The 21,757-nt window shown below is 45.5% G+C and overlaps 1 protein-coding gene across 1 annotated transcript in view; it reads right to left on the reverse strand.

The window, feature by feature from the left end:
* Positions 1–519: 519 nt before the first annotated feature.
* Positions 520–21,757, reverse strand: part of LOC105493900 (WD repeat domain 13) — a 34,909-nt gene continuing 13,671 nt past the window's right edge. The window contains exon 9 of the mRNA XM_071088900.1: positions 520–649. Coding sequence (XP_070945001.1) covers positions 567–649 — 83 coding nt within the window. The 3' untranslated portion in view covers positions 520–566. The remainder of the gene's footprint in view (positions 650–21,757) is intronic.

Here is a 21,757-nt window from a genome sequence, read left to right on the forward strand (position 1 = left end):
GAGTGAGACTGTCTCAAAAATAAATAAATAAATGAATAAATAAATAAAAATAAAATTGTAAAATATGCATTCACAAATTAGTGTTACTGGAAAACTGCATGTTACGTAACAGTATATACAAAAGTGAAAAAGTAAAACCAAAATGATATATCACCAAAATTAAAAACACAAAAATTTAAAATAAAAACAAAATGACACGTACAAGTAAACCGTTTTTTAAAAACTTTATGTAAATATAAACACGGACATTTAGAAATATAAACATTCAAAGGATAGAAATGAGAAATTACTCCTTGGGTGTTGGGTGTCTGTTTGCCATTTATTTCTACAATGTAGTCCCCTCTTTTCCGAAAAAGTTGCAAGCAACATGGATGACTTTTCCAAAGATAAGAGAGACCCGGCATGGTGGCTCACGCCTGTAATCCCAGCACTTGGGAGGCCGAGGCAGGTGGATCATCTGAGGTCGGGAGTTCGAGACCAGCCTGGCCAACATGGCAAAACCCCCATCTCTACTAAAAATGCAAAATTAGGTGGGCGTGGTGGCGGGCGCCTGTAATCCCAGCTACTCAGGAGGCTGAGGCAGGAGAATCGCTTGAACCCGGGAGGCGGAGGTTGCAATGGGCCGAGATCGCTGCCACTTCACTCCAGCCTGGGTGAGAGAGTGAGACTCCGTCTCAAAAAACAAAAAACAAAACAAACACAGAAGAGAAAACACTCTCTGAAATTAAAGGGAATAGAAAACAATGGGAAGCTAGTTGGTAGTAGGGGAAAGGGCTATTTTCCAATGGCGAGTGACAAAACCACAAGGCAAAACTGTCCCTCCCCCTCCAACTGGAGCCCATACAGGGAGGTATGCACACGGGCGCACGTGTGTCCCTCTGTGAGCGTTGTATGGTGCGCACTGATAGACTGATGGGGACCCTCTGACCGTTCCTGTGAGGACTTGAGCCAAAAAGCTACTTCCCGCTTGGCACAGCTGGCCCAGCCCAGTGTGCTTCTGAAACTCTAGGAACCATCGTAGTCCACTGGAGGGTTTCTGAAAACACCAACTGCTGGGCCCCAGGCCCACAGCTTCTGATTCAGTGGGTCCTGGGTGGGGCCCGGGAATATGCATTTTTAATAAATTCCCAGCGAGGCAGCTGCTGCCTGCCAGGGAACCCCACTTTGGGAACCACTGGACTAGTGTCTGGGTCAGCGAATAGAGGAGGCCACCCGGAGGCCGGAAGGTGCTTGAGGCCCTGGGCCTCGTGGCTGGTGGCTGGAGATGCCCTCCTCCAGGCCTCGAGCTTCCTCAACCTGACAACTTGCCAGTAAGGGAAATGGGCGCGATCTAACGTGCCGCGAACTAGTGCAGATTCACACAGCCGAGGTCGAGTAGAAATGGAATTCTAGAAATGATGTATGCCAAGAGTTTGCAGTGTAGACCTCAGAATCATCTCAGATTCTAAGGGGAAACCAAACGACTGCAGCAGCAGCAGCAGCAGCAGCAGCAGCAGCAGCAGGGAACAGGTTGGCTACAGAGCCAGTGGCCACACCCGGCTTTCTGCAGCCTTTTTGGCTCCGCAGCATTTTTTTCGGAGCCTAAGGGCGGGAGGAGATGCCGTATATTTAGGGGTGAAGTGAGAGATAGCGGAGCTTTCTGGCATTTCTGGAGCAACACTGCCCCCAAGAGGAATCTGATAAAGCCTCAAAGCTATGTGGACGAAAACAACATGAACCCACAACGTTTGAAAGGCGAGGTAATGAAAAATAGATCCGGAAAGATCCAGCAGCCAACCTGACGATCCTCGCTGATTGAAGATTAACGCACTACGAGTGCAGCTAGGTTCAAATAGCGGTTCTGCCACTTACTCACTTTGTGACCCTGGGCAAATTAGTCAACGTCCCTGTGCCTCAGTTTCCCCTACTTGTACCTACTTCATGGGGGATTAATGAACCAATATATGGAAAATATTTAAAGCATTTCCGCTGACTACAGAAACTCTTTACAACTCCCCCAGAAATAATCCAGGTCATCATGCATTTGCCCACATTCCGTCTTTGTCAGGAATTGTAGGCCAAAATGTTTTTTATTTTTAATTTTAATTTTTATTTTTATTTTTGAGACGGAGTCTCTAACTCTGTCTCTCAGGCTGGAGTGCAGTGGCGTGATCTGGGCTCACTGCAACTTCCACCTCCCAGGTTCAACCAATTCTCCTGTTTTAGCCTCCCGAGTAGCTGGGATTACAGATACTCGCCACCATGCCTGGCTAATTTTTATTTTTTTAGTAGAGACGGGGTTTTGCCGTGTTGCCCAGGCTGGTCTCAAACTTCTGACTTCAGGTGATCCGCCTGCCTCGGCCTCCCAAAGTGCTGGGATTATAGGTGTGAGCCACTGCGCCCGGCCCAAAATGTACTTATTTTTTAAAGACAATGCTTTAGTTCTAGTTCTCCACAATTAAACCCAGCATAGTGGCCAGGTGTGGTGGCTCATGTAATGCCAACACTTTGGGAGGCCGAGTCAAGAGGATCGCTTGAGACCAGGAGTTCAAGACCAGCCTGAGCAATATAGCGAGACCCCCGTCTCTATTTTCAAATATAAAATAGGCCAGGCACAGTGGTTCATGCCTCTAATCCCAAGATTTTGGGAGGCTGAGGAGGGAAGATTGCTTGAGTCCAGGAGTTTGAGACCAGCCTGGGCAACATGTCGAGGCCCCGTCTCTACCAAAATTTTTAAAAAATTAGCCAGGTGTGACGGTGCATGCCTGTAGTCCCAGCTACTTGGGAGATTGAGGTGGGAAGATTGCTTGAGCCTAGGAAGTCAAGGCTGCAGTGAGCCGAGATCACACCACTGCACTCCAGCATGGGTGACAGAGCAAAGACCCTGTCTCAAAACAAACAAATAAACAAAATATAGTAAAATAAAATAAAAATAAAATAATATAAAATATAAAGACATTAGTTGGGTGTGGTGGTTCGTGGCCGTAGTCTCAGCTACTCAGGAAGCTAAGGTGGAAGGATCGCTTGAGCTCAGGAGTTCGAGGCTGCACAGTGAGCTATGATCGCACCATTGCACTCCACTCTGGGCCACAAAGTGAGACCCTGTCTCTAAAAAAATATTTTTAATTACATTAAAATAAAATTTTTTTTAAAGTCAGGTCTGGCTTTTTTTTAAAAAAGTCATACTCTCAATATAGGCATAGAACACTGTTTACAGCTTTTGCCTCCATAAAATTATTTTTCTGTTACAGAAAATTTCAAGCGTATAAAAAAGTAGAGAGAATAATACAATAAATCTCCATGTAGTCATCGTCTAGTTCAATACTGATCAATTTACAGCCAATCTTGTTTCTTTTATGTCCTCTACCCACATCCCCACTGGATTATTTTGAAGCAAAACCCAGATATTACATAATTTTACCCATGAATCTCTCAAGATGTTGCTGTAAATGATAAGAACTTTTTTTTTGTTTGTTTTTTGTTTTTGTTTTTGTTTTTTTTGAGACAGTCTCGCTCTGTTGCCAGGCTGGAGTGCAGTGGTGCAATCTTGGCTCACTGCACTCTCCACCTCCCGGGTTCAAGCGATTCTCCTGCCTCAGCCTCCTGAGTAGCTGGGATTACAGGTGCCCGCTACCACGCCCACCTAGTTTTGCATTTTTAGTAGAGATGGGGGTTTTGCCATGTTGGCCAGGATGGTCTCGATCTCTTGACCTTGTGAACCACCCACCTCAGCCTCCCAAAATGCTGAGATTACGGGCATGAGCCACTGCACCCGGCCCAAATGATAAGAACTTTTAACAAGTTAGCTGTAAATCATGATCATATCTCAAAAATAATAATTATTTAATCAATTATCTAGTCAGTTACTTTGTCTCTCTCTTTATCAGTTTTCAGAATGAGTTGGTTCGCTAGCATCCTCCAAAGGTGGCCAGGGAGATTTTGTGGCATCATTGTACTCTGAGGGCTAGGAGATGTATTTCGATCTATTGCAGTTATTGTTCTTTTTGATGCTCAAATTGCCCCATCTTTGGCCAATGGGAGCCTTTGAAACTGCTTGATATGACCCCAGTAATCTATAACTTCCTTTTGATATGATGCAGTTTTTAAATAATATATAATTTTATATTATAATGATTATATAATAATATTGTGTTTGCATGGTTCTCAATAATAGTATGGTATATTCAAACGATAAATAATAATAATATGTGCCAGGCACGGTGGCTCACGCCTGTAATCCCAGCATTTTGGGAGGCCGAGGCGGGCGGATCACGAGGTCAGGAGATCGAGACCATCCTGGCTAACATGGTGAAACCCCATCTCTACTAAAAATACAAAAAAATTAGCCGGGCATGGTGGCGGGCGTCTGTAGTCCCACCTATTCGGGAGGCTGAGGCAGGAGAATGGCATGAACCCAGGAGGCGGAGCTTGTAGTGAGCAGAGATTGTGCCACTGCACTCCAGCCTGGGCAACAGAGCGAGACTCCGTCTCAAATAATAATAATAATAATAATAATAATAATAATAATAATGTATATTTAGATAAATCTAGCTTCTATCCCTGTCTCCTCAACCTTCTTCCCTCTTCCTCCACCCATAATAAACCATTTTATCTTTTTTTATTTACCCCTTTACAAATAGCTGTTTGTATATTTTTGGTTTACCCGTCCATCAAAAATATGCAGACAGCTAATTTTTTTAAAGTAAATTTACAAAGAAAAAAAAAACAGAAAAAGAGCAAATTCCTAGCAAAAAAAAAAAAAAAAATTCATGGATCAAAACGTATATAAATGTAAAACTTTGAGAAATACTGTGAAACTTCTTCTAAAATGCTGGTTGAATTTTATACTGCCACCTGTTATATATTATCAGTTTTCCTCATACTCTTGACAGCACTGAATATTATAAAAGGTGAGAGAGCTAAGTCTTTTTTCCCCGAGCTATTGGAGTTTTCTGTTTTTATTTTTGTTTTAAAAAATCCAAGTTTGGCCAGACCTGGTGGCTCACACCTGTAATCCCAGTACTTTGGGAGTCCAAAGCAGGAAGATTGCTTGAGCTCAGGAGTTCAAGACCAGCCTGGGCAACATGGCAAAACTCTGTCTCTACAAAAAGATACAAAAAGTTAGCTGGGCATGGTGGCTCGCGCCTGTAGTCCCAGCTTCTCAGGAGGCTGAGGTAGGAGGATCACTTGAGCCCAAGAGGCAAAGGCTGCAGTGAGCCATGATCGCACCACTGCTCTCTAGCCTGGGTGACAGAGCGAGACTCTGTCTCAAAAAAAAAAAAAAAAAAAAAAGTCCACATTTATTGCATTATGGTCAAAGACTGTGGTCTGTATCCATTCTACTTTTTGGATTTACTACACTTTTCTTTGTGGCCTAATATTATGGCCAGTGATTACTAATGTTCCATAGTCGCTGACTGACTAAAAGATGTATTCATGGTTTTAAGAAAAGAGAATTTGATATAGCTTTATTAATTATACTATTTTTGCTTTTGTCTACTAGAGCTGTCATTTGCTGACAAAGGTAAGTTAAAGCCTCCTGCTTTTGGTATATTTCTATCATTTATTTATTACATTTCCTAGAGGTTATACTTTTTGCATCTTGCTACTCTATTAATTAGTACTTACAAATTTATGACAGCTATAGCATTATTTCATTTTAAATTTTTTCTTTTTTTTTATTTGCCAAGTTTTCTTTTTTATTTATTTATTTATTTATTTATTTATTTATTTATTTATTATTATTAAGGCTGAAATGCAGTGGTGCCATCATGGCTCACTGCAGCCTTGAACATTTCTCAACCCTGGTCTCAAGTGTTCCTTCCACTTCAGCCTCCCAAGTAATTGAGACTATGGGCATGAGCCACCACACCCAGACATACACACTGTTCTATTGTATTTATTTATTTATTTCATTTCACAATGGGTCAACACAGTGTTCTAAACCTTCACCCCCAAAAAGCACTATCTCTACAAACAACAATTATTATTTTTTTTAATTAGCTGAGCATAGTGGCTAGTGGCATCACGCCTGTAATTCTAGCTACTCTGGAGGTCAAGGTGGGAAGATCATTTGAGCCCAGGAATTTGAGGCTGCAGTGAGGTGAGATCACGCCACTGTATTTTAGCTTGGGTGACAGAACAAGACCCCATCTCTAAAATAAATAAATTAAAATCTTCATCAATAAATCACAATACTTCATGGACTCATGATCTTGTAATACATTTTGTATTTAAATTGTTTATATAGACAGAGTCCCTGCACAAAATACTTGTCTGGGGCCCCATACATTTTAGGGGCAGTACTGTGGTTAGCCTTTGAGAGATGGTCCCTGATTCCCCATCCTGGTGTCTGTGCCCCCCGCGTTGAGTATGGTCTGGATTTTGTGACTCAAAACAAATAGAATATGGTAGAAATGATGAGATACCACCTCTGAGATTCGTTTATAAAAAGATCCCTCTCTCTCTCTCTCTCACTGGAGCCCAGCCATCAATTAGAAAGGCTATATGAAAAAAATTAGCCGGGCGCGGTGGCTCACACCTGTAATCCCAGCACTTTGGGAGGCCGAGGCGGGCGGATCACAAGGTCAGGAGATCAAGACCACGGTGAAACCCCGTCTCTACTAAAAATACAAAAAATTAGCCGGGCACGGTTGTGGGCGCCTGTAGTCCCAGCTACTCGGGAGGCTGAGGCAGGAGAATGGCGTGAACCCGGGAGGCGGAGCTTGCAGTGAGCCGAGATCGCGCCACTGCAGTCCAGCCTGGGCGACAGAGCGAGACTCCATCTCAAAAAAAAAAAAAAAAGAAAAGAAAAAAATTAGGCCCTGGAGATTGAGAGGCCACATGGAGGAGAACTGAAGTACCCCAGCCAACAGCCAACACCAGCCATCAGCCAGGTGAGTGGACCTTCTTGGGAGCAGACACCCCCAGCCCCAGTCAAGCCTTCAGATGACTGCAGCCCTAGATGCAACCTCGTGGGAGACCCTGAGCCAGAACTATCTATTAGTAATAGCAAAGATACACCCAGATCCCACAGGTATAGAAACTGTAAGATAAAAATGTTTGCAGTTTTAAGTCATTCCTAATTTTTTTTTTTTAGACAAAGTGCCTGTAAAGATAATGATTATTTGTATTTATTTATGTTTTGAGACGGAGTCTTGCTCTACCACCCAGGCTGGAGTGCAGTAGCACAATCTCAGCTCACTGTAACCTCTGCCTCCCAGGTTCAAGGAATTCTCCTCCCTCAGCCTCCGAGTAGCTGGGACTACAGGTGCGCACCACCAGGCCTGGCTAATTTTTTTGTATTTTTAGTAGAGATGGGGTTTCGCCATGTTGGCCAGGCTGGTCTTGAACTCCTGACCTCAAGTGATCCACCCGCCTTAGCCTCCCAAACTGTACAGGCATGAGCCGCCATGCCCCGTCTTTTTGAGACAGAGTATTGCTCTGTCTCCCAGGCTGGAGTGCAGTGGCATGCTCTTGGCTGACTGCAACCCTACCTCTTGGGTTCAAGTGATTCTCGTGCCTCAGGCTCCCGAGTAGCTGGGATTACAGGCACCTGCCACCATGCCCAGCTAATTTTTGTACTTTTAGTAGAGACGGGGTTTCACCATGTTGGCCAGGCTGGTCTTGAACTCCTGACCTCAGGTGATCCACCTGCCTTGGCCTCCCAAAGTGCTGGGATTGCAGGCATGAGCCACCGCACCCAGCCAAAGTTTATTTCCAAAGACATCTGTGAATGCTACCTCTCATTTATAAATATGGATGAACACATTTTTATAGAAGAAAAAAATCTTTATTTTTACTTTTATTTTTTTTTTTAGAGACAGGGTTTTGCCCTGTTGCCCAGGCTTGAGTGCAGTGGTACAATCACAGCTCACAGCAGCCTTGACCTCATGGACTCAAGCAACCCTCCCACCTCAGCCTCCCCAGTAGCTGAGATTATAGGCACATGCCATCATGCCCAGGTAATTTTTTGTACTGTTTTGTAGAGACTGGGTCTTGCCATGTTGCCCAGGCTGGTCTCGAACTCCTGGGCTCAAGTCATCGCCTGCCTTGGTCTCTCAAAGTAAGGCCCCACGTCCAACCAGAAAAAAAACTTGTATATAATACATAATAGTCCTGAGACATAGCATACATAACATACCAAGAATATAAAATAACGAGATTCAGTTTGGAGTAGAATCTAAACATCTGTATTTTAATAAAACTTTATGGGTAAGTCTGATGTGCACTGAGCGTCACTGGCCGAGAAGATGTCAGATTCAAATTAAAGAAGGCTGTGAACAAGTAAGCATTTACAGTAATATCCAATTATGATGACCAATAATACTCTATACCACTGTCGTCTAATAGCATCAAGCAAAGCACCACCAGGACTCTGATGAGTACAGGAAAACTCAACGAAAATATTTCTTTTTTCTTTTTTTTGAGACAGGGTCTTGCTCTGTTGCCATGGCGCAATCTGAGCTCACTGCAGTCATGACCTCTGAGGCTCAAGCAGTCCTCCCACCTCAGCGTCCTGAGTAACTGAGAGTATAGGTGCATGCCACCATGCCCGTTTAATTTTTTTTTTTAATTTTTAGTAGAGATGGGGTCTCACTGTGTTGCCCAGGCTTGTCTTGAATTCCTGGGCTCAAGTGATCTTCCTGCCTTGGCCTCCCAAAGTGCTGGGATTACAGGCATGAGCCACCGCCCTGCCCAGGAAATATTTCATAAGAGTTTCATTCAGTGTTTCCTCTAAGTTGCAACATATTATGAAAAGCAAGGGCACACATCTCCAGGGACTTCCGATAAAGCATATACTTTCTGTTTATTTCTTTGTTTGTTTTCTTTTTTTGAGACAGAGTCTCGCTGTCACCCAGGCTGGAGTGCAGTGGCGCCATCTTGGCTCACTGCAACCTATGCCTCCTGGGTTCAAGAGATTCTCCTGCCTCAGTCTCCTGAGTAGCTGGGATTACAGGTGCCCGACACCACACCCAGATAATTTTTGTATTTTTAGTAGAGACGAGGTTTCCCCATGTTGCCCAGGTTGGTCTCGAACTTCTGACTACAAGTGGTCCACCCGCTTTGGCCTCCCAAAGTGCTGGGATTACAGGCATGAACCACTGCACCCAGCCATGTTCTGTATTTTTTTTTTTTCTTTTTTTTTTTTTTTTTTTTGAGACGGAGTCTCGCTCTGTTGCCCAGGCTGGAGTGCAGTGGCGCAATCTCGGCTCACTGCAAGCTCTGCCTCCTGGGTTCACGCCATTCTCCTGCCTCAGCCTCCCAAGTAGCTGGGACTACAGGCGCCCGCCACCGCACCCGGCTAATTTTTTTGTATTTTTAGTAGAGACGGGATTTCACCGTGTTAGTCAGGATGGTCTCGATCTCCTGACCTCGTGATCTGCCCGTCTCGGCCTCCCAAAGTGCTGGGATTACAGGCGTGAGCCACCGCGCCCGGCCCCTTTTCTTTTTTTTTGAGACGGAGTCTCACTCTATCACCCAGGCTGGAGTGTAATGGCATGATCTTGACTCACTGCAGCCTCCATCTCCCAGGTTCAAGAGATTCTCTCACCTCTGCCTCCTGAGGAGCTGGGACTACAGGCACGCACCACCATGCCCAGCTAATTTTCATATTTTTAGTAGAGATGGAGTTTCACCATGTTGGCCAGGCTGGTCTCCAACTCCTGACCTCAAGTGATCTGCCTGCCTCGGACTCACTCCCAAAGTGCTGGGATTACAGGCATGAGCCACCATGCCCAGCCTAATTTTTGTATTTTTAGTAGAGACAGAGTTTCACTATGTTGGCAAGAACTCCTGGCTTCATGTGATCTGCCTGCCTCAGCCTCCCAAAGTGTTTACAGACATGAGCCACCACACCCGGTATCTAACATCCTTTTTAAATAAAGTGAAATAACTGATCCTTGTAATTTTCTAGGGTCCCTGTGTGAAATGTCAAAGATAGTTTTAGGTACAAAGGAGATCATGAAAGTTTTTTTTTCTATATTTAGGTCTGGCTTTGGGAAGATAAAAGTAAAAAACTAGGCCAGGCGAGGTGGCTCACACCTGTAATCCCAGCACTTTGGGAGGCCGAGGTGGGCAGATCACCTAAGGTCAGGAGTTCGAGACCAGCCTGGCCAACATGGTGAAACCCCGTCTCTACTAAAAATACAAAAATTAGCTGGGCGTGGTGGCACATGCCTGGAATCCCAGCTACTCGGGAGGCTGAGGCGGGAGAATCGCTTGAGCCCAGGAAGTGGAGGTTGCAGTGAGCCGAGATCGTGCCACTGCACTCCAGCTTGGGCACCAGAGAGAGAGTCCCTCTCAAAAAAAAGAAGGCCAGGCGTGGTGGCTCATGCCTGCAATCCCAGCACTTTGGGAGGCCGAGGTGGGCAGATCACCTGAGGTCAGGAGTTCGAGACTAGCCTGGCCAACATGGTGAAACCCCGTCTCTGCTAAAAACACAAAAATTAGCTGGGCATGGTGGCAGGTGCCTGTAATCCCAGCTACTCGGGAGGTTGAGGCAGGAGAATCACTTGAACCCAGGAGGCAGAGGATGCAGTGAGCAGAGGTCACGCCATTGCACTCCAGCCTGGGTAACAAGAGCGAAACTCCGTCTCAAAAAAAAAAAAAAAAAGAAAAAGAAAAAGAAAGAAAGAGAAAAAAGAAAAATTCAGAGGAGTTTTATACACTTGAGTAAGACAGTATTATAGGTACCTGAGAAACAATAATGGTGACCAAAGTGACAACAAAACATAAAAATACAGATAGAGTAACATGATTATAAATCACTTGAGAGAAAATTTTTTTCTTTGTATTTCTTTTCTTCAAAAATTAAGGACATAGAGCCAGACACGGTGACTCACGCCTGTAATTCCAGCACTTTGGGAGGCTGAGGCGGGCGGATCATGAGGTCAGGAGATCAAGACGATCCTGGTTAACACGGTGAAACCCCATCTTTACTAAAAGTACAAAAAGTTAGCTGGGCGTGGTGGCAGGCGCCTGTAGTCCCAGCTACTCAGGAAGCTGAGGCAGGAGAATTGCTTGAACCCAGGAGGCAGAGGTTGCAGTGAGCCGAGATCGCGCCACTGCATTCCAGCCTGGGCGACAGAGCAAGACTCTGTCTCAAAAAAAAAAAAAAAAAAAAAAAAAAAAAAATTAAGGACATAATAGGCTGGGCACAAGGCCAGGAGCAGTGGCTCACGCTTATAAGCCCAGCACTTTGGGAGGCCAAGGCGGGTGGATTACCTGAGGTCAGGAGTTCAAGACCAGCGTGGCCAACATGGTAAAACCCCACCTCTACTAAAAAAAAAAAAAAAAATACAAAAATTAGCTGGGCCTGGTGGTGTGTGCCTGTAGTCCCAGCTACTCGGGAGGCTGATGCAGGAGAATCGCTTGAACTCAGGAGGCAGAAGTTGCAGTGAGCCGGGATTGCGCCACTGCACTCCAGCCTGTGCGACAGAGCAGCGAGACTCCATCTCAAAAATGAAAAAGAAAAAAAAAAGAAAGAATCACCAAGCATGTTGTAGGCCAAGGAAAGAAACGTAAGACACGAATACATTGCATAGCTTCCTCCATAACTCAGGTGTTATCAACCAAGGCAAATAACATTCACTTTCCAAGTTTCATATCATGGAACAAACTGACACTTTACTTGAAGACAGATGTCAGGGGCCCAAAGGTCAGAACTAATTTCATAGTAATACCAAGATACATTTTTGTTTTGTTTTGTTTTATGAGACAAGGTCTTGCTCTGTCATCCAGGCTTGAGTGCAGTAGCACCATCATAGCTCACTGTGGCCTCAAACTCCTGGGCTTGAGCAATCCTCCCATCTCAGCCTCCCACGTAGTTGGGACTACAGGCATGCCCCATCACACCCAACTTTTTTTACTTTTAAATAAAATTAAAAGTAGAGACAAGGTCTCTATGTTATCCACGAAATCAAAAAAAGTTTGATTTTCTAATTTTCCTATAATTTTAGAAATATTTGATTTGTATATGTGCTTATTTCTCTCTATCAGCCAATCAGAACAGAGTTCCTTTAATTTAAGTGACTTCACAAAATAATTTACGGATACCCTCCAGGGACAGGAAAATATTGCTCACTCACCTGAGGAGTCTGACTGCAGCCTCAAGCGATCCTCCCACCTCAGCCTCCCAAAGTGCTGGGATTACAGGCATGAGCCACTGCACCCAGCCCTAAGATATTCTTTATGTTAAACATGTTAATGCATTTGTTATTATTATGACTCAATAAATATTGACAATTTTCTGTTTTAATTTCTAACCCAATAAGTATCAATAGCCATAACCCACATAAATCAAAGCTCTTTGGGGTCTTTAATAAGCCCTAAGAGATTAAACAGAACTAGCTTTGACTTCACTGAGGTGTGGACAATTGTGAAATGTCATTTTAATCAACTAGCCAAGCTCAGGGCTACACCTAAACCAGCTCCCTAGAACGGCCCACGTCCCTTATATGACATCTTGACGTGGCAAAAATGGACATGTTGATTGATAGACCCCAAAAGAGGGCCTCTCTGTAGCACATACAAATAAACAGCAGGCCAGGCACAGTGGCCCACACCTGTAATCCCAGCACTTTGGGAGGCCGAGGCAGTTGAATTGCTTGAGCTCGGGAGTTCCAGACCAGCCTGGGCAACATGGCGAAACCCCATCTCTACAAAAAATACAAAAATTATGGCTGGGTGCAGTGACTCAGGCCTGTAATCCCAGCACTTCAGGTGGCCGAGGCGAGAAGACTGCTGGAGTCCAGGAGTTCGAGACCAGCCTGGGCAACATGGTGAAACCCTCTCTCAAAAAAAAAAAAAAAAAAACACAAAGTAGGCTGGGCGCAGTGGCTCATGCCTGTAATCCCAGCACTTTGGGAGGCCAAGGCAGGCAGATCACGAGGTCAGGAGATCGAGACCATCCTGGCTAACACAATGAAACCCCGTCTCTACTAAAAATACAACAACAAAAAAGACATTAGCTGGGTGTGGTGGCAGGCACCTGTAGTCCCAGCTACTCGGGAGGCTGAGGCAGGAGAACAGTGTGAACCCGGGAGGCGGAGGCTGCAGTGAGCCGAGATTACGCCACTGCACTCTAGCCTGGGAGACAGAGTGAGACTCCATCTCAACAACAACAACAACAAAAAAAACACAAATTAGCTGGGTGTGGTGGTGTGTGCCTGTTGTCCCAGCTACTTGGGAGGCTGAGGTGGGAGAATCACCTAAGTTTGGGAGTTTGAGGCTGCAGTGAGCCGAGATCAGGCCACTGCACTCCAGCCTGGGCAACCGGAGTGAGGGCAATCCTGTCTCAAAAAACAAAAAGCGAAAACTAGCCAGGCTTGGTGGCATGCACCAGTAGTCCCAGCTACTTGGGAGGCTGAGGTGGGAGGATCGCTTGAGCCCGGAAGGTCAAGGCCACAGTGAGCCGTGTTCACACCACTGCATTCCAGCCTGGGCGACGGAATGAGACCCTGTCTCAATTAAAATAAATTGAATTAAATTTAAAAATAAGAAGCAGCAAAATTATACAAATTTAAAATTGTGCTTAGTAATCAGTGTTTCTGTTTTCTTCCTTACTCAGAAATGATCTGGGCATCCAATGAATATCCATTAATTAAGTACATTGAGTATCAGTCAGAATTTTCAATTACCTAAAGATCTTGGAAGTTATCTTCAAGGTGACATACTACAAAACATAATTACGGTGAAATAAACTTATTAGATTAATGATTTATTTTAGTCAAATGCAAGGATACATTTTTTTGTAATCTTCAACATTATGTAGAAGTGGTAGCTTACTTGATCAGTAAACCTTCATCAATTTAGGAAAACACAAACTTAAACAGATAAATGCACACTTGTATTATCCTTAACACTAACAAATCAAAGAGAAAACATCCATAATAATTACAGGATAATTACATAATAATAGCATAATATTGTTTTTTGTTGTTGTTTTGTTTTGTTTTTGAGACAGGGTCTGGCTCTGTCACCCAGGCTGGAGTGCAATGGCATGATCTCAGCTCACTGCAACCTCTGCTTCCCAGGCTCAAACCATCCTCCCACCTCAGCCCCCCGAGGAGCTGGGACTACAGGCGCACACCACCACTACTGGCTAATTTTTGTATTTTTGGTAGAGACAGGGTTTTGCCATGTTGGCCAGGTTGGTCTCGAACTCCCAGGCTCAAGGGATCCTCCCACCTTGGCCTTCCAAATTTGCTGGGACTACAGGCGTGAGCCACTGCGCCCGTCCTATACTGTTTTTATTAAACTCAAATAATTAAACTAGTGTCATTTGCCAGAGATTTATCTTAATTATGAGAACTTGGATTCTGAATTGGTTTCTGAAGGAGGAATCTTTTTCAAGTCTAGTGCATTGACAGTATTGAAAGTTCAATTTCTTCCTGGACTACAGAGGACAGCCCTTTAAAAAGTTTGATTCCCTAATTTTCCTATAATTTTAGGAATATTTGATTTGTATAAATGCTTATGTATCTCTTTCAGCCAATCAGAACTGAGTTCCTTTAAGTGACATTACAAAATAATGTCTGGACACCCTCCAGAGAGGGGAAAACATGGCTCCCTCACCCCAGGAGTTTGACTGCAGCCACAGAGGGAGCTCAATGACTCATTTTCACACAGTTAACCACAGGGCAAGAGATTCGAGAGGCACAGGCTAACATGCCTGACTCCTGCTGTTCTCTGCCAACATCCGTTCATTGATTCCTAGAAGTCACCAAACGGTCAGATCAGAAAGCCAATTTCCCAATCATCACTGCCACCACTAGGGAATAACTCAGCTATAAACAAACCAAAACCAAAACCAAAAACATAACAGGGGACAGGGTGGCCTGGCCTCGCCTGTCTATTTGCCTTAATTTGACTCACCTAAGGGGCAGGGTGACATGCTCAAGGACCCACAGTGGCTCCCTCCTTCCTGTTACCATGTGGATGCCACTGATTCTTTCCTCAGCTTCCATGTCAGGCTGTCATCTGTCTGAATATGCAGTGAGGCCACGGTGCTCTCTGTGCATCACGATCATTGCAAGCAAGGCCAGGGTAACATCTGCCCTCACTCTGGGTCACTGCATAGATCTGAGGGGTTCTTGGCAATGTCAGCTCCCTGAGGGCAGAGGTTTTGTGTGCCTTGTTGACTGTTATAACTTGGCACAGTGCCTGGCACATAGAGATACTCAGTCAATATAGGTCAGAAGAATGAATGGATGTACTCCCCAACCCTCAACTGAGTCTTGAGGAAACTGAGGCACAGAGTGGTAAAGTGACTGGCTCAGGACCATGTGGGTGAGTCATGGGAGTAACAGGATTTTCCCTGGGTCCCCAGTTACTTACCCAGTGGCCACCCATTTCTTTTCACAGTCCCTCCCCATACCTTTCCTGACAGTGGGAGACAAAGATGTGTACCACTGGCCGTGCATGGTGGCTCACGCCTGGAATCCCAGCACTTTGGGAGGCCGAGGTGGGCAGATCACTTGAGATCGGGAGTTTGAGACCAGCCTGGTCGACATGCTGAAACCCCATCTCTACTAAAAACAGTAGAGATGTGTGGTGGCGCACGCCTGTAATTCCAGCTACTTGGGTGGCTGAGGCATGAGAATCGCTTTAACCCGGGAGGCAGAGGTTGCAATGAGCAAAGATCATGCCACTACACTCTAGCCTGAGTGACAGAGCAAGATTCTGTCTCAAAAAAGCAAGCAAACAAACAAACAACAACAACAACAAAAAAACGTGCACCACTGAGACACCGTTCAAGGAAAGGCTCGCTGTGCAGCTGCAGGGAGTGCGGTGGGCAGGCAGCCTCCAGCTGTCAGCTCCTTCAGGATCTGCAGAGAACCACTTCCCCAAGCTCATGCCCTTTACCCCAAAACACTCTGCCACGCCATCCCTGCTCCAGAGCTCCCCGCTGGGCTGGCCAAGGCTTTGTGCGGTGCGGCTTGCATCTGTACTCAGCTCTCCCCCTGCCCAATCCTGCTTCCTCCTCCTTCCCTTTACATCAACTGATAAACCTCCTGTGCCCCAAGTTCCAGCTCAAATTCTGCTTCTAAAGAGCCTGCCCTGTGACACTGCCCAGTGAAACTAAGGGGTGCCAAGACTGCATCCACCAGGAGTTACCCCAGGGGAAAGCACATGAGTGGAATGGTCACTTTGTTTATCAGCTGAAGAGTAGTGGAAAGAGTCAGGAAAGCTCACCTGAGAAAACCAGAGGGTTGCAGCTCAAAGTCAAGGGTACAGGAAGTGACCCTGAGAAGGTCTCTGGCACTGTGTTCTATAAGGCTCAGCCCAACACAACCAAGCCGGTGAGCAGAGCAAGAAAACCCAGGACTGGCTTTTATTCAGAACATGTTTCCACCTGGTTCTGAGGGAATCGATATATCAAAAAGCTGGGCAGAGTGGCTCACACCTGTAGTCCCAGCCACTTGAGAGGCAAGGGTGAGAAGATCTCTTGAGCCCAGGAGGCCAAGTCCAGCCTGGGCAGCATAGTGAGACCCTCCCCCATCTCTAAAATGAAGAAAGCAAAAAGTCCAAGGGAATAACAGATGGATTGCATGTTTCCGGAGCTGGGAAATCAGTCTGCGGGGAGTTCCTGAAACATGTAATATGCAGCATAGCTCAAGAAGCAGGTTGTTTTAACTTAGAAAAACTCAACAATGAAGAGTTTGAAAGTGGCTGGGTGTGGTGGTTCACACCTGTAATCCCAGCACTTTGGGAGGCCAAGGTGGGTGGATCACTTGAGGCCAGGAGTTCGAGACCAGCCTGACCAATGTGGCAAAACCTGTCTCTACTAAAAATACAAAAATTAGCTGGGCGTGGTGCCGTGCATCTGTGGTCCCAGCTACTCGGGAGGCTGAGGCACGAGAATAGCTTGAGGTTGCAGTGAGCCCAGATGGCGCCACTGCACTCTAGCCTGGATGACACAGCAAGATTCTGTCTCAAGGGAAAAAAAAAGAAGAAGAAGAAGAAAGTGGTGGTACTTGGCACTTGAATAATCTCTCTGATGCAAGAGTAAGTTATGTCGATGTGTTGAGAGCTGACCAGACCAACCCTGTTATGTAATGCTAGAGCATCACCATGGACAGATGGAGGACAAAGCCCCAGAGCCACCAGCCAGAACCTCAGTTAGCTGTGGTAGGAGGGGCTTAATGGCTTCTTCTGTATAATCGACTACTAATTTCTAACCACGATTACATTGTGGTCTGGAGCTTATGGCCACTATAAGTTGTTGTTTTGTTTTTTTTTGGAACTTACTGTTACTATTTAGAGAGAAGGTCTCACTCTGTTGCCCAGGCTGGAGTGCAGTGGCACGATCACGGCACATCTTTTCTATACAGATGAGGCTGTGAGTTAGAATTTGCCATCAGTGACTTCCCCTTTGAATAAGCACCTGAAAATGAACTTAGTATAGTCATGTCAAGGTCTCATAAGAGTGCTCAACATTGTACTGTAGCCACTTATATTCACTGCACGAGAGAACACCCAAGGTCACCAAAGTATCCTTTCTTGGGTCCACGGTGAGAAAATGGGTAAACCATGTGTCCACTTCCTCGCTTTTCCTCTATTGTCCACTAACCCTAACTGATACGCCCATTTCAATTTTTAGTGTCTGCTGTGAAGACTGCTTAATTTGATCCAACCATATGCATGAGCTTGGCTAGGATTCAGTTGGCTCTCTTCCATTCCTTTAGCTAAAGATTTGGTCTCTTGTATGGAATACAGGAATTCATGACTTGTATTTTCAATGTTGATCATGCCCTTCATCAATAAAAAGGGTCCTCTTTGACTGTCTAATGCTTTTTTCCCTTAATTTTATCTTGAACTTCTATTGTAACTGCTGTTTTCTCTCTTTACTTTTCTCATGCATTTTTATGCATCATTAAAAAACTTTCTGAATCATATTGATTCAGATATCATTTGGTTGTTTCTTGGAATATTCATTCAGTCTGAGTGCCCTTGTCATTTTTTTTTTTTTTCCTGAGACAGGTCTCACTCTGTCACCCAGGCTGGAGTGCAGCGGCACGATCTCGGCTCACCATAGCCTCTGCCTCCCAGGTTCAAGTGATTCTCCTGCCTCAGCCTCCTGAGTAGCTGGGACTACAGGTACATGCCACCACATCTGGCTAATTTTCGTATTTTTTTGGTAGAGACAAGGTTTCACTGTGTTGGCCAGGCTGGTCTCAAACTCCTGGCCTCAAGTGATCTACCCACCTCAGCCTCCGAAACTGCTAGGATTACAGGCGTGAGCTGCTGTGCCAACCTATCCCTGTTTTTAATTCCACTTGTGATTACCTTTAGGTTAAAAAAAAAAATACAGTTGAGGCCAGGCGCGGTGGCTCACGCCTGTAATCCCAGCACTTTGGGAGGCCGAGGAGGGTGGATCACAAGGTCAAGAGATTGAGACCATCCTGACCAACATGGTGAAACCCTGTCTCTACGAAAAATACAAAAATTAGCTGGATGTGGTGGTGGGCGCATGTAATCCCAGCTACTCGGGAGGCTGAGGCAGGAGAATCACTGGAACCCGGGAGGCAGAGGTCACAGTGAGCCAAGATCATGCCACTGCACTCTAGCCTGGCGATACAGCTAGACTCCATCTCAAAAAAAAAAAAAAAAATTGAATCTACATTTCTCTAATTATCAGCAGCAGAAATGAAAGAATATATATTCTCTCCTTTGTGAATGGGAATGTGAACTCTTCTGAGATCACAGAAACAGGGGTTTCGATGCTGTGAGAGTCACACAGGCAGGGTGGAGGCATACTTGAGATGTGAACCCCATGGGTCACATAGACTGCAGTTTGGAAATGCTGGGGTCAGACACACTAGGTATAGATCCTCATATTGACTGTGATATGAACACTTCTGGGTTCACACAAATAGGAATTTGGACACCTATGGGTCACACAGACTGGAGGGTGAACTTACGGGTTCAGGGACCAGGATGCCAACAATCCTCAGGCCACAAAGACTAGAATGTGGACACTCCTGGCCACATACATACTGGGACATGACTACTTCTGGTGTCACACAGAGCAGGGTGCAGAAATTCCTGGGGTCACACAGTGTCAGGTATAGATCCTAGGAGTGTCCACACCCTAGTCTGTGACTCCACTAGAACTCACATTTATTTCTGTGGACACTTTTGTCCACACTGCAGTCTCTCACCCCATTTTATCTGGACTGCAGTCTGCATTTCCTTAATAGTGACCACTGTGAAGCCCTTATAAGTCCAGTAATTTAATCTCCTATATTTGGGTTCAGATCTGAAGGCCACTAATGCTGAAGTATTTGCCATAAGCCCAGGTTTAAAGTGTAACCGAAGAGGCATGGATATAGAGACACTTAACAATGGTCCAGTCGGGCGCGGTGCCTCACGTCTGTAATCCCAGCACTTTGGAAGGCTGAGGCGGACAGATCACCTGAGGTCAGGAGTTCCAGACTAGCCTGGCCAACATGGTGAAACCCTGTCTCTACTAAAAATACAAAAAATTAGCCAGGCCTGGTGGCGCTCGCCTGTAGTCCCAGCTACTTGGGAGGCTGAAGCAGGAGAATCACTTGAGCCCCAGAGGCAGAGATTGCAGTGACCTGAGATCGTGCCACTGCACTCCAGCCTGGGCGACAGGGCAAGACTCCATCACAAAAAAAAAAAAAAAAAAAAAAAAAGAAACTCTGTCTCAAAAACAAACAATGGTCCAAGTTCAAGGTCAGAAAATAGGGCATGGGTGATGGACTAGTTAACACATGCCAGGGCCAGTGCTTTATAAATAGGAAGGTATCAGCCAGGCGTGATAGCTCACCCCTGTAATCCCAGCACTTTGGGAGGTAGAGGCAGGCGGATCCCTTGAGGTCCAGGAGTTTGAGACCAGCCTGGCCAACATGGTGAAACCCTGTCTCTACTAAAAATACAAAAGTTAGCTGGGCATGGTGGTGCATGCCTGTAATACCAGTTACTCGGGAGGTGGGGGCAGAATCACTTGAACTCAGGAAGCAGAGGTTGCAGTAAGCTGAGATCGTGCCACTGCACTCCAGCCTGGACAACACAGTGAGACTGTCTCAAAAAAAAAAAAAAAAAAAAAAGTTAGGCCGGGCGCGGTGGCTCACGCCTGTAATCCCAGCACTTTGGGAGGCCGAGACGGGCGGATCACGAGGTCAGGAGATCGAGACCATCCTGACTAACACGGTGAAACCCCGTCTCTACTAAAAATACAAAAATTAGCCGGGCGCGGTGGCGGGCGCCTGTAGTCCCAGCTACTCGGGAGGCTGAGGCAGGAGAATGGCGGGAACCCGGGAAGGCGGAGCTTGCAGTGAGTGGAGATCGCGCCACTGCACTCCAGTCTGGGCGACAGAGCGAGACTCCGTCTCAAAAAAAAAAAAAAAAAAAAAAAAAAAAAAAAAAAAAAGTTAACCACACGTGGTGGCACGCACCGGTAATCCCAGCTACTCAGGAGGCTGAGGCAGGAGAATCACTTGAACCCGGGAGGCAGAGGTTTCAGTGAGCCAAGATCGTGCCACTGCACTCCAGCCTGGGTGACAAGAGCAAGACTCTGTCTCAATAAAAATAAAAAAATAAAATAAAACAGGAGGGTATTGATGGTAAACTCACTAACCAAAGTCCTTGTTTAAGGGGGCATTAACAGTGGTAGTTTTATCAGAGGTCTGTGTGGAAGGCAACACTACCAGAGAGGAATTTATAGCGGAAGAATGAACAGAGACCATAGTTTAAAGTCAGATGCGGACATTAATGATAAGAGAATTAATACACAGAGTTCAATAATAGACCAGAAAAAGCACTGATGATGGAATAAAGACACCCAGATTTGAGGTCAAGTAAGAGGGGCAAGGATTTTTAAATAGTTCTGCTTTAATTATTCTGTTAAATATCTAGACAAAGAGGAGGGATTTGATATTGGGATAGTTAGCAAATGCTTGAACTCAGACTAGAGGAACGTTCCAGGCATAACAGTTAACAGAGACCGTGGTTTAGGGTCAGACCAGAGAAAAAGGGATGAGGACAATCAAATTAATATCTAGGTTTGAGGTCAGTTCAGAGTGGACTCAAGTCTAGAATACTTAATAGAGCCTGGGGTTTGAGTTCACACTCTAGGGGCACTGGTGTTGGAAGAGATAACTATACAATTTCAATGACAGATCCACAGGACACTGGCGATGGAGCAGTTATCAGAGGATCAGATTCAAGGTCAAACCAGATGGGAGTTGGTGGTATATTTAACAGAAGACTGGTTTGAGAAGGCTTGGAGTGGAAGGATTTGGGGATAGTTAAATGGCTGTGTTGGCTAACTAGACCAGTAGATCTTTAAATATGAAATAGGAAATGTAAGTCCTGGTTAAGAATCAGACAGACTAGAGAGCAAGGATAGTGGAAGAGCTCTGATTAGGGACCAGGATGATACTGAATGTGGAATGACTAGAAAAGAGAACCCGGTGGCCAGGCGCGGTGGCTCATGCCTGTAATCCCAGCACTTTGGGAGGCCGAGGCGGGCAGAGCATGAGGTCAAGAGATTGAGACCATCCTGGCCAACATGGTGAAACCCTGTCTCTACTAAAAGTACAAAAATTAGCCGGGCGTGGTGGCACGTGCCTGTAGTCCCAGCTACTCGGGAGGCTGAGGCAGGAGAATCGCTTGAACCTGGGAGGCGGAGGTTACAGTGAGCTGAGATCGCGCCACCGCACTCCAGCCCTGGCAACAGAGCGAGACTCCGTCTAAAAAAAAAAAAAGAAAAGAAAAGAGAACCCAGATTTTGAGAACATGTTCAGCC

This window comes from Macaca nemestrina, chromosome X, assembly GCF_043159975.1.
Source record: "Macaca nemestrina isolate mMacNem1 chromosome X, mMacNem.hap1, whole genome shotgun sequence".
Taxonomy (NCBI): Eukaryota; Metazoa; Chordata; class Mammalia; order Primates; family Cercopithecidae; genus Macaca; species Macaca nemestrina.